The sequence below is a fragment of the Protobothrops mucrosquamatus genome, unplaced genomic scaffold, assembly GCF_001527695.2.
Source record: "Protobothrops mucrosquamatus isolate PMUCROS unplaced genomic scaffold, P.Mucros_1.0 scaffold57, whole genome shotgun sequence".
In the NCBI taxonomy this organism is placed as follows: domain Eukaryota; kingdom Metazoa; phylum Chordata; class Lepidosauria; order Squamata; family Viperidae; genus Protobothrops; species Protobothrops mucrosquamatus.
In genome coordinates, this window is record NW_015386437.1 from 13,847 (window position 1) to 31,108 (window position 17,262).

General features: G+C 36.5%; 1 protein-coding gene across 1 annotated transcript in view; it reads left to right on the forward strand.

The window, feature by feature from the left end:
• The first annotated feature begins 208 nt into the window (after positions 1-208).
• CEP128 (centrosomal protein 128) overlaps positions 209-17,262 on the forward strand; it is a 176,746-nt gene continuing 159,692 nt past the window's right edge. The window contains exons 1-7 of the mRNA XM_015811933.1: positions 209-222; positions 4,243-4,386; positions 6,332-6,418; positions 6,548-6,671; positions 6,979-7,097; positions 9,181-9,272; positions 10,615-10,687. Coding sequence (XP_015667419.1) covers positions 4,249-4,386; positions 6,332-6,418; positions 6,548-6,671; positions 6,979-7,097; positions 9,181-9,272; positions 10,615-10,687 — 633 coding nt within the window. The 5' untranslated portion in view covers positions 209-222; positions 4,243-4,248. The remainder of the gene's footprint in view (positions 223-4,242; positions 4,387-6,331; positions 6,419-6,547; positions 6,672-6,978; positions 7,098-9,180; positions 9,273-10,614; positions 10,688-17,262) is intronic.

Genomic DNA, 17,262 nt, shown 5'->3' on the forward strand with positions numbered 1-17,262 from the left:
TTTAATTTTATACTGACTGAACTGAAAGTGGTTCAGCACATATAAACATTCCCCTAAGTTCTTAGTTTGACTCAACTTCCTTTTTCCTGTTGACTGAAGTTTGAAGAAGTTGTACTTGAAGTTTCCTAAGTGTCTTTTTGCTAATAGTCTGCTAGGGTGTGGCTTTTTTTCTTACGATTGTGTCTATATTTTATTTGTAATTGTGACATTCTGTGCTTAAGGGTAGGTAAACTGTTCTGGAGGATTGTGAAGTTCATTAACAGCTTACTTGAGCTTCTTCACCCTGAAAATTTGTAATGGTGCATGTATTTCTTTATACTATCCGTTTCACTAATTTGTTTTACTAATTTATCAGAGGTAGGGGTTATTGCATTGAATAATAGATTTAAGAAACAGGAAGGCAAATTTCTGGTTGGATGTTAATGAAAATTTTATTAACAGAAAGAGCATTCTGGCTTTGAACAGATTAGTGAGAGAGCTGCTAAACTCTCCTTTACTGGGTACTCAAGTAGAGACAAGCAACCATCTTTCAAAGAAGCTTTAATTTGAATTTCTACATGGAGAAGGAATTGAGTGAGTGGCCAAAAGGATCCCTTCTATCTCTGTGAATCTATAAACTAATGTAAACTGTAGAATAATGTTGTAGCAAATGGAAGAATCAGTCCAATTCTGTTTCAGAAAAAAAGATACTGTAGACACTCTTAACTGGGTTGTCTTATTTTTGGATGAATGGGATCGATTCAGCTAACTTTTCTTTTTCTTTTAATACTGCTCCTGGCAGTGAAGTAATGAGCCTTTATTTTGCTGTTTAGTAATGTGGGTTCTGAATGAAGTTTTTGTTTTTGGAGTTGTTGTACTAAAAATAGTAGTTTTTAGAATTTTGTCTTCATGGGTAGGGTTTGCTGTAGTGATTATCAGGTGTTTAGGACAAGTTGCTATTTGCTATACCATAATAATATGTGAATATCAACTTTTAATGTATGTGCATAATGATATTACATGTCTGGACAATTGCAGAGGTTTACATATGTAAGATTCTTCAAAACTGCTGTAAGAGGAAGTATAGTATGTCTTTGAAAACTTGAGAGTAGTAACAATAACAGTCTGGAAACAATCGGTAACTATGATATTTCTTTAAAACATTCCTACCCCCAACAAGGTCAGGCAACAAGAACACAGGTGACCACGACTGAGCCCAAACTTTCTGTTGTTAAACGAGACAGTTACAGTAAGTGAATTTTGCCCCATTTTACAATATTTCTTGCCACAGTTGTTTAAGTGAATCACTGTAGCTGTTAAGTTAGTAACATGGTTGTTAAGTGAAACTGGCTTCCCTATTGACTTTGCTTGTCAGAAGGTCACAAAAGGTGATCACATGAATCCCTGCAACCATCTTAAATATGAACCACTTGCTAAGCATCCAAATTTTGATCAAATTTTGATGGGGGATGCTGCAGCGGTTGGAAGTGTGAAAAATGGCCATAAGTCACTTTTTTCGGTAACATTGTAACTTCAGACAGTCACTAAATGAATCATTGTAAGTCGAGGACTACTTGTAATAAAATACATAGTGAACTTGAAAAGGAACCGAAGGATCATTTAGTTCAGTGTTTTTCAAATTTGGCAACTTTAAGGTGCTGGCTGGGGAATTCTGGGACTTATAGCCACACATCTTAGTTGCCAAGTTTAAAAAAAAAAACAAAAAAAACCACTGATGTAGTTCAGCCCTTTGTATTCCGTAGAAAAAGCAATTAAACCATCTTTGAGAGGTGACTGTCAGGCCTCTTCTTAAAAACCTCCAGAGAACTAGAATTCACAATAAATCTCTTGTACTTCTTATTCAATTATTCTGTGTAATGTTTTTGCACTACTTACAGGTATTGCTCAACTTAACAATGACAATTGGAATAGGAATTTTTGTTACTAAGGGATGTGGTCATAAAGCCCAGCCATATTGCTTAGTGATACCTGCAGTTCTGGTTGTTGTTGTTAATTGAATCCCAGGATTTGTTGGCTTCCCACACCATGAATTGGAGAGGATGCATGGGATTGGATAAGGGTGCAAGGGGGTATGTGAGAGGCACTTCCCAGGTTGGATGGGTGAGTAAGAGTGCTCAAGAGGTATTGCATGGGTTGGGAAAGTGTGTGATAGGGAGCAATGGGTTAGGGAGTGTGCAGAGTATACAGAGATGCTGCCTTGGTTGAGGAGGGTCAAGGAGGTGTATGGGATACCCAAGAGGTGCTGTGCAGGGAGGGTGTGCAGGGCTGTGCAAGTGACTGCTGTGGTGTGGTTGCAAAGGGGTTGGGAGAGGAGAATTATCTCAGCAACTTGTGATCTTCTCTGCTAGCTTCTTCTTTGCATACTGGAGAAGTGGAATGGAAGTTACAAATGGTGATCATGTGACCTCAAGAAGCTTGGCAATTGGTTGTAACTGCAAATGGATTGCCAAGCACCCAGATTATGATCATATAACTGGGAAGGTTTGGGACAGTCAGAACTTCAAGGACTGGTCATAACTCCCATTCATTTAGTATCCTTGCATCTTTAAATGGTGGCTGAATGAATGGTTGAATCTGCATTTATATATAGGGGCAATTTGGAAATAAACCTCCATTTGCTTATCAATGACAGACACTCGCAAATAAAGAACGTGTATTATACACATTAGAAAACTACAACATTACATTACTTTTCGACATAATCGCCATTCAAATTGAGGGACTTGTCATAACATCTTACAAGGTTTGAAATTCCTTCTGCAAAAAAATCTGCCTGGGAATGAAGCTGGCTGTAACAGCATTGTGAAGCGCATTGTCATCATCGAAGCGGTGCCACACAAGCCACTGTTTCATTTAAAAAACTGGTTCATTTTCAGTTGATCTAGTGGACGAGTCAACTGCAACACAACCTTCTTCCACTCCTCACTGCCTACTGAACTACTGCGTACAGTGCCATAGGAAGGGCGTCGCTATCCCTGCCTATTTCTTGCACATCTCAAACAGAGGTTTATTTCCGAATTGCCCTCGTATAACTACCTTGTCTTTGTATTTGACAACTTTCCCCCTTCACTTTTTTACTTTCTGCTTTTTTCAGCTATTTTCAACATATCAATAGATTTTTTTTACTTAATTTGGTTTTGTTTGTTTTGCATATTGAGATATTTTTCTTGCTTCATCTTTAATGACGTCTGGTTCAGTACCATTCTGATACCAGAGTACAAACTAAATGAAGTCAAATTTTAAGAGAATCCGATACTGAAGTGGCAAATTTGCAGGAAAGAAAAGCAATGTCAGGGCTGTGTTATTTTTTAAGGCAGAAGTTTGATTTGAGGAAGTCTGAAAAATACTAGTAACAGAATAGCTTGTTAGGGATTTTTTAAAAAAGAGAGAGAAACAAACTTACAAAAGATTCTTCTATAGTACCTTCTATAACCTTGCTACAGTATAGAGCTTTGAAGATGATTGTTCTAGAATCCTGTGAACACCATGAAGAATAATGGTCAAAATTCAGACATTTCAGTGTAAATATTCAGTCAGTTTGTTCAGCGGTGTCGTGGTCTAGTGGTGAAGATGCTTGCCTCCCACTCCAACAATTGAGAGTTCAATCCTAGGTAGCAGCAGATGTTTCTTAATTAGTGCACAAAGAAAAAAAAATATCTGCTGCGAACTCAACGTTGGTGTCAGGAACGGCATCTGGTCAGTAAATGCTCAGCTCCATCCAGTCACCCTGACTTTATTCTGAATTAAGGGCCTATAGGGTCATAAAAAGAAGAAAAATTCAGTTTGTTAGAAATCCTTGCTCTTTCAAAAACAAGACAAAACAAATATGACTTTTCATTCTGGGTTATACAATGTACAGGCTTTATAGTATTGAGCCTTGTGATTGATCACCATCTTTTCAACATTGAGGCATGCCTCAAATCTGTGCTTTTTAGTACTTTACACATTTTGGGTAAAGTTTGTCATCATTATTAATGCAAGCATACTGTAGATTAGTGAGATTGTGATATATTAAGGAAATGGCAAAGTCTAGGCTATGCGTAAACAGTAGATCTATACATATTGTATGCTGAATCTACCTGTCCTTCAAAATCTTTTTCAAGTGTCCTCATTGCCAAAGTGAGAAGGTTGGTAATTGGGAATGTGTGTATGTATGTATGTATGTTTGTTTCGTGGTGATATGATACTGCAATTGACAAAATGTAATAAAATTTACTAATGTGAGTCCTTTTCACCCTTAAGATTCCAATGGCAGATTCATCCAGCGACTCTGATAACATCCGTCGTAGAATTGGAAGAAGGGGTCCTATAAGAGCAACCAGAATCCGAAATCATGAGACCGAAGATGTTGCAGAGAAGATTCACACTTTAGCAAATACTTTGCAGGTTGCTATGAACTGTCTACTTTAAAGAACAATTTTGTAGAATTACAAAGAAGGGTTCTAATTCTATATGGTCAGATAATTGTCTTGACTTGTAACATTGAGCCTGGGAAAAGTTTGTTTGTTTAATCAGATTCTTAGTAGTTTACTTAATAGTAGTTGAGCACTCCTTCCCAGACCTTAGCCTCTATGCATCCATAAAACAGTTGCTATAAACCCAGGAAGATCATCACGTTTTGGCTCTGCTCTTTCAAAAGCAGTGGCATCCCATGAAAAGACTAGTCTGGAACAGAACACCTTAATGAGTATTTAGAAACTCTGTTTTGTTTGGATTTAATCTAGCCTCAATGTTCTTCTCAGAAAGGCTAAGTTGGAGACAAAACACTAGTTATCAAGGATGGCTGAGTTTATGGAGGGCCTCTTAAAGAAGGGGTGCATTACAAATGGCAATCCCATGACTCTGATGGTTGAAATGCCTGCTGGTTGCAAAATGCCCATTTCACAATTATGAGTGTGGGGAATGTTGTGATGATCATAAATGTGAGTACTAATTGTAAAATTACCTTTTCAGTGCTGTCACAACTTAGAACAGTCATTAAACAGGGCAGTTGTTAAATGAGAATTATTTATTTATTCAAACTATAAATATCTACATAGCTTTTCTATTAAAATGGCCAAGATGATTTATAATATATTAAAACCCACAGTTGGTTTTTTAAAAAAGACAAATTGAATATAAAGTGGAAAGTCTGACTGATTATATGCTTTATATCCCTCCATATTTAGATATAGTTCAATATCTGTTTTTAAGTAAAGAAAGAAAATAGGTCATAACAGGGAACAAAGTGCTGAGAAGTCATTAGTTTTTTTGCTTGGATTTAACATAGTCATAGTGCATATGGTTGGCGACCCCCAGGGGGAGAGCCTTCTCTGTCGGAGCGCCCACCCTCTGGAACGAGCTGCCCCCAGAGATCCGGGTGATTCCGGATCTCCCCTCCTTCCACCGCGCCCTCAAGACTTGGTTGTTTCAGCAGGCAGGACTGGCCTAGGGGGTATTTTAATTGGTTTTAACAAAATTTTAATAGAGCAGCCAATTCAAATATTTATTTTTAATTATTTTAGATTTGTATTTGGTATTTATGTGGGATTGTTTTAAACTGGCTGTAAGCCGCCCTGAGTCCTCCGGGAGAAGGGCGGGGTATAAATGAAATAAATAAATAAATAAATAAAATATACTTTCATGCAAAACATTCCAGGTTCAATCATTGATAAATTTGAGAAAGTTTGAGACAGGATTTTGTCTTAATAGTTTCTGTTAAATAGTTTCTTCTAGATAGTTTCTACTGATACATAGGTAAGTGGTTTAACTCCATACAAGTTCACTCCCTGTAGTCTTTTTGGTTCATTATGTTTTAGTATTCCTAAATTACCTACAATCAAGGAAACAGTAAGATATGCAGGTTTCTGAATACTGCCACGTTATTCAACATGATTATAGCTTTAGGCAGACTAGGAGGTTAATTGATTAGAGCAGCATTTCTCAATAGTGACAACTTTATGTGTGGACTTCAACTCCCAGAATTCCCTAGCCACTGCTGACTGAGGAATTCTGGGAACTGCCCCACACATCATAAAGTTGCCAAGGTCAAGAAACATTGGATTAGAGCAAATACAAATGTAATACACTTTTGATAGCTGTATTGAAGTGGATCTCTTAGAATCCTAGGAGGAGGCATTGTATTAATAATTGTAAGAAAGTTGAATAAATAAGTACAACACAAATATCAGTGGGTACTAAACTGGTTGTGACTTTAAGGATACACATTTGGTAAGAAAAGCACACAGACTACATATTTTGAATATTGACCTCCCCCACTTAACCCTCATTTCACATTCAGTATTTATAGGTTGGATTATAGTTTAATTATGTTTTCCTCTCATATTTAAAGGATGCAAATTGGAATTTAAGACACGTGGATCAGATGTTGGGCCAATATCGAGAGTATAACAATGAGCAGGCAGAAACAATTGCCAATGTAAGCAGCTATTGGTTGAATTTAATAATTAGAATCCGTAAAAGTATACAATTCCTTTTTCTGTTCTATTCTTTAGTGCATTTTGAAGGAAAATTGTTTTCTACCTAACAAGTTGCCATTTTCATATAGCTTAAAGAAAATTTGGAAGAGTCCCTGGGCCAATTAAAGAACCAACGACTGTTGAGAAATTCTGGAGCAAGAAGCGCATCTCTTTCAAGCTTGTATGCAAGTGACCTGGATGGTGGAACTCCAGGTATTATTTAATGAACCTCATGCTGAAATCATACACTCATTTATCTGTGGGTGAATAGACATTTTAAATAGAACATTTGAATAGACCTTTATAGTTTCATGAATATAGCAAAATCTTTATTGATTAGTTTTGCTTTGTAGTAGCTATGTGTGAATAATGTATACCTGTAAGTATGGTGGAAAATATAATGTTTGAGCAGATTAATACTAGTATCTTGGCAGATTCATAGAAGAATAGACAGCCCTTCAGATATGAATTACATGTCAGGAGAAATTTGTGCTGATTTTCCTATCTTTTTTCTGTGAAGAAGGTCATCATTTCAAGCCTACCTCTCCTCTCAGAGATTACAGTGCAACACTAGGTACCAGGCAACGACGGTCTAGGTCCGCTGTTCGATTTGTTGATCAGCGAGGTAACTTGGACCAGGTGAGTAGGTATTCTTAAAAGCATATAGGCTCATGTTTTTCTGTAACCACTTCTTCCAAACCCTTTTACTTAGTGAAGTTATAATTCAGCTATTATGTTGTTGATGTAGACATTGAGAATTATTGTATATCTGTGAAGTTCTTGGTTGTTTGCTTGCAGATGTTTCATTACCCAACTAGATAACATCCGTGTGAGTGAGCATGGGAATTGATATATAGTAGCAGTTTTGGTAGGGATGTGGTTTCCTCCTTGGTGATTCTTTGATTGGATCATTGTTTTCTGCATGACGTTTATCTGATGTTAATCCTTGCTTGCTGAAGGGGATATGCTCTAGTTGATTTGTTTCATTCCTAATTTTATATTATCTCATTTCAATGGTATATAAAACTATTTATCTGAATGTGTCTGTTGATGGCTGACTTGTCTGAGTACCAGGCTTCCAGGAATTCCCTAGCATTTTGGATTTGGCTACATCTAAGATGGTAATATTAACTCAGTTGACACTATGGCTGAGTCTATCCATGTGTTGAGAAATGAAGGATTTTTTCTCTCCCTCATCTAACTGCTATTTGGTGTTTGTGCTGCACTCTGTTAACCTTCTGACTGTCTCTCCTATGCGGTAACTGTTAGAAGGTTTCAATTGTATGTTGTAGATCAGGGGTCCTCAACCTTGGCAACTTTAAGACTTGTGGAGTTCAACTCCCAGAATTCCTCAGCCAGCTCTGCTGGCTGAGGAATTCTGGGAGTTGGTTGAGGACCCCTGTTGTAGATGACTCCTGTTTGCTTTTTTCTTCCTGGGCTAGTGGGACTTTGTATATTTTTTCAGGACAATTGCCCTATGTTACTAATCACAATCATATGAAGAAAAGAAAGCAAACTTAAACTGCACTAAAGCATCAACATTTTAAAATTTGTGCCTGTCTTTTTGCATTTCAAAATAAAACAGCTTATGCCAATTAGTACTTTTAAGCTTATGTGGAATTGATGCAGTATTTTCTAATATGCTGCTATTATTACTGTGTTCCAAAAATGTACCATCTTGAGGAGAGAAGACAAATTCTTCTCAAAGATGAACCATTAAAACGGTTTTTCTATGTTGTGTAATACTACACATACCCAATAACACATTTGTACCCAGTATGTTTTTAATTTTAGTGCTTTGTCCTAAGCTTATTAAAAATAATTGCTTAAATGTAGTTTTCCAGAATGCAAGTGGTGAAATGTTTACATAATAACTAAGCAAACCACAATTAATAGTAATTTTTAAAGCTTTTAAATGTGATACTACATTTTATCAGTGCAATCCAATACATTTATTATATAATATATAGGAATAATTGTGTATAAAACTACTGTAATCTAAGAACTACTTGCATTACTGTTTTGAGTAATGTTTACTGCTGTTACTATTTGCAAGTTCTTTTGTTAGAGAGTAAAAACAGATTTTGGCTAATGGCTTTTCATTAAATGAGCTGTATTTTAAAATGAGCTAGTGTATTTTAAAATGTTTAAAACAGTCAGTGCTAATATGATAAGATTCTTTTGAGATTTATCAATCTAAAAATAACATAACAAGACAGTTGAACAGAAGAAATTTACAACAGTAAGCATCAAAATATAATAAAATATACTTTAAGAAGAGTGTTTTAAGACACTCTTGAGTGAATAATATTTACTACCTTAAATCTCAGCTAGCAGACATTCAAAAGGTAGTGCCATAATTGGAAAAAGAATAACGTGTTAAAAAAAAGTAATGCATTTTTTTAGAGTAAAGAAAAAACTTGAGTGTAAAAAAATATGTAGAATATTAAGTAATTCCAAAATAAAACCAAATACTAAAATATTTCAATAAATTTTGCCCTGAATTAGTTACATAGGATTGACCCAGGTCCTTTGATCTAATGTGAATAGATCTTAATATACAAAGTTGCAAAAATCTAGTAATTATGTCCTTTCTAATGATTGTTATTATAGCTGTTTTGTAGTTTTCAGTATTTTGAAAAGTGTACTGGAAAATAAACTGAATATATCTATACCAAATGATGGAACAGCTAATTATGTACTGTATGTGTTCATACTGCAGCTGCATTCTTTACATCAGTCACTTAGAGATCTCAGCAGTGAACAAATTCGCTTAGGAGAAGACCTCACCAGAGAACTTTCAAGAAGAAATCGGTATGAAATGAAAGTGTGTCTCTCGTTGGTGCAGAATCTTGAATATTTAACACTGAGAACAAATATTTGATGTTTGAAGGTTCTGTTAAGTCATTGCATTGTATTACATTATGTGTTATTTTTATTGCATCTGCCTAATAACAGAAGTTCTCTGGCACATTACAAAAGTTATGAAAATATTTAAAAATCTAATAAAAGCAATAAAATGATATGTATCAAAGCCATTTTCCCAATGTAATGTGGGCACTTCTTATTAAAATAAAGCATACAAAAGTGCCTTGTTGAAGAGGAATAATGTAGCAAGGTATGGAAAAATACTAAGTGGCTGCAAAGTTACCTTCCTTGCGAAGGCATTTTTTTAAATTGGAACTATACAGCTTGAAAATCCTTTCCCTTGTAGGACTGTGTCCTTTATAAAACTCCTCCATAATTTCATTTGGCAGTTTGGGGAAGAGCCATTGATAGAGTGCATGGATAGATGCATATGAGAGATATTCCTTGCTATACTGATTCCAAAATATTGAGAGCTTTAACAGTCATCATAGCTATCTTGAATAGAGTGTATAAACAAATTGTAGAAATCAATCACTAAAAAAACTAGTCTTGTTTCATTACTGGTGCCATGACTATAAATACCATTTTCTGGCCTCAGTCACCTTAGTTCATGAAAATGAGACACTGCTAGTAATTTCTCCCAGATGGACTTTGGTCGGAAAAGGCAGTCTTGTGGGTATCCAAGCACCAAGCCATAAAATGGGTATCCAGGCGCCAAGCCGTAAAGAACTTACAAGTTAAAACTAAGACTTTGAATTGTACCCAAACCTATTAGCAATTAATACAGGGCACATAATACAAGTGTAATATACAAATGATGATTAGCACCTTCTAACACGGGTCCCCAACCCTCGGTCCGTGGACCAGTACTCGGCTGTGGCATGCCAGCAACCGGTTTGCACAAACAAGCAAAGCCGCATCCGTGGGATGCAGGCAGCACACAAAATCATGCACCCTCTGGTCCGCGGAAAAACCTCTCTCCACAGAACCGGTCCCTGGTGCCCAAAAGGTTGGGGACCTCTGTTCTAACAGTTCTAGGTAGTTCAAAACAGAGTTAAGCCATCTATCTGCTTCTTCACCTAGTTTATACTATACACTTCAATTGTTTGTTGTACTTCCATTCTATTAGGGTTCCTTCTCATTAGAGGAAAGAAAAAAAACCAAAACAAACCCTGTTCTAAAACAGTAACATATTCTGAAAATAAGAAGTTACTATAATTTTGTAATAAAGATAGAAACTAGTTTGCTTAATGTAGTACATAGTATAATTTCTTTGTTTTATTCTAAGAAATGATGCTGAAATGAAAAAAAGATTAGAAGATATATCTGGCAGACTTGATGAATCACAAAGACAGGAATTGGTGAGTATTGAAAAATCAACAATATTTCTTAAATAGGTTTTGGATTTGGATTTTTTTAAATCTATCTTATCTGCCTGCCTGCCTATCTGCCTATTTATCATTGTTGTAGAGTCTGTCTGTCTGTCTGTCTGTCTGTCTGTCTGTCTGTCTGTCTGTCTGTCGTGTCTGACCCATCGCGACCCCATGGACAACGTTCCTCCAGGTCTTCCTGTCCTCTACCATCTTCTGGAGTCCATTTAAGTTCACGCCTACTGCTTCAGTGACTCCATCCAGCCACCTCATTCTCTGTCGTCCCATTCTTCTATTGCCCTCAATCTTTCCCATCATTAGGCCTTTCTCCAGTGAGTCCTTCCTTCTCATTAGGTGGCCAAAGTATTTGAGTTTCAACTTCAGGATCTGGCCTTCTAAAGAGCAGTCGGGGTTGATCTCTTCTAGGACTGACTGGTTTGAACGCCTTGCAGTCCAAGGGACTCGCAGGAGTCTTCTCCAGCACCATAGTTCAAAGGCCTCAATTCTTTGTTGCTCAGCCTTTCTTATGGTCCAACTTTCACATTCATACATTGCAACTGGGAAAACCATGGCCTTGACTATACGCACTTTTGTTGGCAGGATGATGTCTCTGCTTTTTAGTATGCTGTCTAGATTTATATTTTTCTATATAAAAATACCACCTCCTTTTCTACTTGTTACTTTGAATTTCTTGAATTTTATCTGAATTAAATTTGGGGGCTATTTTCTAATGTTTGCATTAACTCTTTAAATATCTGAAGAGTCAAGTCCCATATAAATATAGATGCTTAAATCTTTAGATGTCTTCTGTTTTCAGAAGGCTTGTATTATAGCTGTCCTTCAGATTCCTATCTGAAATTAAATTCCAAAGCAGATTAGAATATTTCAGAATAGAAGCCTACCCTGTTTTGAATCTGGATTCCATCTGACAGTGATGGCACTGTAACAGTCATAGGAAAAGACAAGATTTTTTTACTTTTATAAATCAATATGGCAGGGGAAGAGAAAGGAGTATGAAATTTAGGTTGAGAAGTTCCAATGACACTGGAATCAGACAACTTTTATGATCCTGATACTTCAGTTTCTTTGTTGTGGAAGTTGGTAAAGAGATATTAAAAGAAACATAATTAGATTTACTGTACATTGCCATTGTCATTGTCTATTTTCTTCTCTGGAGTTATTGGATGCTAATGAACTAGATTAAACATTTATTATTTTAATTTATTATTAGAAAATAATACTGTTAATAATCATTTGTTTATAATTTTGTATTAATCTATATCAAGTCCAAGAATCAGTTCTACAGGAAAGGAGCTACATTTCTTATGACCAGACCTTTCCTTGCACAATACTTTCTGAGCCTGAGTTTTTGAATGTGTTCTCATTATATGAGCTATTACCATTTCAACATTTATACTAGTCTGTCCCCATGTACAAATAATACAGGCATTTAAAAATAACTAGACAACCCATGACTTTTTGGGTCATCCTTTCATATTTCCTTACTAGATTCTTCAGTGCTTTCAACAGGGACTGAACGTTTAATGTACTGCCTTCAAAAGAAAAGCTGGGACAAATTCAGATGTATCTACCTTGAAAATAGCCTATGTTGAACTGTATAGCACAATCAAACATCAGTACAGGAAATGTTTTATGGCATCTTGTATTATGTCATAACATATTTTGTTTTAATTTTTATGTCATAAAAAGTTTGTAAAATTTGCCAAATTTCAGTTCATGGATCCCAGATTTTGGACACATTCTCTAAGTCCATTTAAAGTCCTTGGCTCAAAAATTATTGCCTCACGATGCACACTGTTGCCCCGTTAAAGGTCACAGAAACCGGAGTTTTAGTAATAAATAAGATTTTTTAAAGCTTGACATTTGTTGCACTATGTGAAATGCAGCACATGTTGTCCCTTCATAACAATCAAATTTTCATCTGTTTTTGGTCAAATATAGGCATTTATACTTTTTCCTATTGTACTTATGGAGTTATATAAGTTTCTTTTTCTGAGTAGGGGATTTAGTCAAATGAGTGGATCAAGTAGATCAAGATGTTGTAGTGCTACATCCAGCCCTTGGAGTAAAGCAAACCCATTCTGTTAGTGGGCATCACTTGTGGCAAGGGAAGACTGACTCTTATTGCTAGTTTTACTATGGCTGGAATCCTATGGACCCATTATCAGGTATCAGTAATTGTTTTTTGTTCTTATAGCAGCTGAAGAGCATTGTGAACACACAAGAACCAGCTTCATTTTTCCCTGTTATTTGTAATTTAGGAAAGGGACTAGTTTCTTTTTCATCCATGCAAGACTAATTATGCAAGTGTCGTTCAGCTAAGCATACAAACTGATCCCGCTCCCTTTTTGCTGATTTCAGAAGAAAGTGGAATACAGTACATTGATATATGGCCAGATTGCTTTACTATTCAGTTACTATTACTATTAATATTTCTATTCTTTAACTATTCCTAAGAGTGTAGTTACTATTAAATTCCCCATAGGGTTAATCAAGAGCTTCAGTTTTTCTCAACCTTGACAATTTTAAGGCATGTGGACTTCAACTCCCAGAATTCCACAGCCAGCAATGCTGGCTGTGGAATTCTGGGAGTTGAAGTCCACATGCCTTAAAATTATCAAGGTTGAGAAACACTGAGTTAGAATGTGGCTATCAGTCTTTGACAATCTTCATGGACCTTATGGTCCTCTTCTCTATCTTTGGGCACCTATGCTTGGTGGATTGATCTCACTCAGTTCGGTGTTCCCTGTGCAGTAACCTCTCTGCCAATCTGTCTCTGATGATTTTAAATTACTGAGGAACTAATATTTTGTCAGGGGTCTGCAACTGTATAATTAAATGTTTGTTTGCTAGTCATTTTACTTCCTCTTCCTCCTCCTCCTGCCAGTCCAACAACTCTTTTCCTGCCAGCTTCTTAGTCCATTTCAATTTCCTTTCCTTCCTCATTAGAAATATTGCGTATGTGGAAAAAAACACCTTCTGTTTCGTCTCACCTCTTTTCCATCCTCAGGTTGTCAACTGCAAGTATGTATGTATGTATGTGTGTATTGTCCTTAATTACGCTAAAAATATAAATCCCGGGTATACTCATATTCAAGAAGATAATCGAACACCAGGATAAAATACAAACAAAACTGTTTTAATACACTTAGCTTTCATTGGCTAACTGCCAACGTCGTCAGGGTAAAATGCCGGTGTTTTGGGAGCTTGCTTATAAAGCCGGCTGTTTTTGCGCTCTGCTCATGGAGCGAGTTACCGGTCTGCCTGCCCCAATTGGCCGTATTGTTTCTAGCTGTCCCGCATCAGTCGGTGTGTTCTTAAACACACACACACACACACACACACACACACATTAAAATTTGGATTGCTAACAAAGAATTAAGGGAGAACTGGAATAGCTATTTCGAACTTTTTAGTTCTTATCAACCAGACATACCCTTCTGAGATTTGAACCTGGGCTGTCTGCATGTTAAGCAGCTGTGTTAACCTCTAGGCCACAGGCTCTTTCTCACTTTGTCAGCTGTGTCAGGGAGGGAAGAGACAGGGGAGGAGAATTACCTTGAGTGCTTTTTGATGCACCCTGTCGACCCAAATATATATATATGTATGTATGTATGTATGTATGTATGTATGTATGTATGTATGTATGTATGTTTGTATGTTTGTATGTGTATGTATATGTATATGTATATGTATATGACAGAATGGCAGACAGAGTTTAACATCTTCTTTATGAGTATCTTACTTTAATTTATTTTAACCATTTATTGGGCTGCTATCTTGCAAATGAGCATGTGAGAGACTAACAACAAGTTAAAACCTTTCACAAGTAACAACCCAAAATAGTTTGAACAATGCTAACAAATAATACAATATGCCTAAGATTCAAGCAACCTGTTTCCTCTTGCAAATCAATAGCAGTCAGAACAACAAACCAACCAACTGAGTTTGCCTAATATCCAGGCTCCAATTTTTAAGGGAAAGGCCAGGTCTTTAAAGAGTTATAGAAGGTTATAACAGGGTCAGGATCGCTTGGATCTTTGGGGGAGGAGGTGAGAGATACTCTTGCAGAAGGCAGATGTTGCAACAGAGAAGGCATGCCTTCTAGGTCCTGTTAAATAATATTACTTAATAGAAGGGACTCAGAGCATACCTACCCTGTTAGCTCTCATACGGTGAGCAGAAAGAATTGGAACAAGCAGATCTGCAAATAATTGGCCTTGGGCCAAACAGGGCTTTGATTTGCCCCTGTAAACCAACTGGAAGCCTGTGGAATTCATAGAGCACTGATGCTATAGAAGCATATTATGGCATATCCCAAATTGCCTATGCCCCAGCATTCTAGATCAGTTGCAGCTTTTGAATGCTCTTCAAAGGCAGCCCCAATGCATTAGTGTAATCAGGAGGTGACTACAGTGTGTTCATGAACAAGGCTTCTCAATTGAGAAATGAGTGCAATTGGCACACAAGATAGATTTGTGCAAAGGCCCTCTAGCGTTGGATCAGGAGCTTGAGACCAAGAGGATACTCCAAATTGAGTGCCAACTCTGCCAGGGAATGTGCAACTCTATTCAGAGTTAAAAATAGAAAATCTCCAGCACCAGGAGGCCTCAAAAGTTACAGCTGTTTGGTTTTACCAAGGTTGAGCTATAATCTGTTTTCCCCCATTCAAATCCCCCAAGCCTTCAGACATTAGGAAAGGACCTTAGTGGCATTATTTGGTTATCACAGGGTGGAGATATAAATTGGATATCATCACTATACTGATGATTCATCACTCTCTGTCAATGAATGACCTCATTAACTTCATATAGATGTTGAAAAGAAGAGAATAAAACCCTGAAGCATCTTGAAAAGTAGGAATCAGACGCTAGATTTTTCTCCCCACTATCACCAACCGGAAGCAGCCCTGGAGAAAGAAGAAGAATAAATGTAAACTGTTCCTCCTCTCTTAATATGGCCTAGAAGTATTCATGATCAATGATGTTGAAGGCTGCTGAGAGTCATGGAGGTCAAAATAATTGTGTTTCCCCCACATTCCAGATCTGAAAGCCATCATCTGTAAGTGTGACCAATGCAGTGCTATAACAAGTCCAAAACATGAGTGAAAAGGATCCAGGTAATCCATTAACTCAAAGGCCTTCTGGAGCTAGAAGTCAATCATCTTCTCAATAACCTACTCTAACATGAGAAGGTGAAGACTAGACAAAAATTGTTCAATTTCATGGGATCCAGTAATGATTTCTTCAGGGAAGAGCAGACAGTACCTTTTTCAGAACAGGTGAACTATCCCCTCCCTCAAAGTTTGAAAAGTAATACTTTTCAGTACATTGGAAATTAAGTTTTAGTAACCATGGATTAATTATCCATCCCTTGATATGATTTAAACGCCTTTTCCCACAAAAAAGAGTGAATGAATTTATGTGGGAAACGATAGACTAGGCAGCAGAGTATCATTTTAGACATGCTAAACATGTAAATGTTACTTGCCACTAGAGGGTAGTGTCTGCAAATAAATAAAGGAAAGAATTCAGCTTTATCAAACATGAGTGCTCCCTCTATCTTGCAAAGTTAGAAAATTGAAGCAAGCAATTGCAATTAAAATAAAATTCCTGATTCATTCAATCATATTTTATTATTTAAAAATTAGAAGTTATTCTAATTCAGTTCTTCATTTGTTCAGGAAAGTTTTAATAACAATTTAAAAAAACCTGGCACCGATATATGGAAATATACTGGCATTGCTATATGGAAATACAAGCTTTTCACATTACTGCCCTGATCTAATTCTACATGTGCACAGCTAGCATCCCTGGGAGGAGATGTACGTTCCTGCCAATATCAAAAGGCTCTTCCTGCTAATTTAACAGGATCCAGATGTGAATGTTGGAATACAGATTCAACCTTGTGTCTGAAGTAGCTGCATAACCCAGCTTTAGCATGGGAATCTCCTTTGCTGGATTGGTTGCAACAGTGTTTTGATTAATGAATATTACTTTCCATACTCCTTACTATATACTGATGTGATGCAAATGAAAACAATACCCAGTTTTTATGTCTCAGGATATAACATGGAAGCCAATGGTTGTAATAAACTTGCTGAATTTAAGTTGATCAGGATCTCATCAATGCCTTAACAGTAGAGAACATCTGAAGTTTCAGAGGATATAGATGTAATTTTCCAAGGGGAAAAAGTGGAGATAAAAAAAATGAAGCGGACAACGAATACAAACTTACATATCTGGATTCATTTTATTTTACATAATTTGTTTTGATTTTATTATATGGGAAATGACAAAGTACTAGGCAGGATATGAAGCTCCATCAGTGAACATAATTCTTATGCTTGGTTTGTTTTTTAAGATTTCTTCTGGCTTAAAATATTTTTCACAGTCTTAGATCATCAAATAAACAAATGCAGAAACTTGGTATAAACAATTAGAATAGCCTAATCCATCTATTCTTGGCTTTCATATCCACTGTGTTATTAATGCAAATAGTGGTAGGGGGGAAAGTTAATTGGTAGCAGTGGACAAGAGATATTT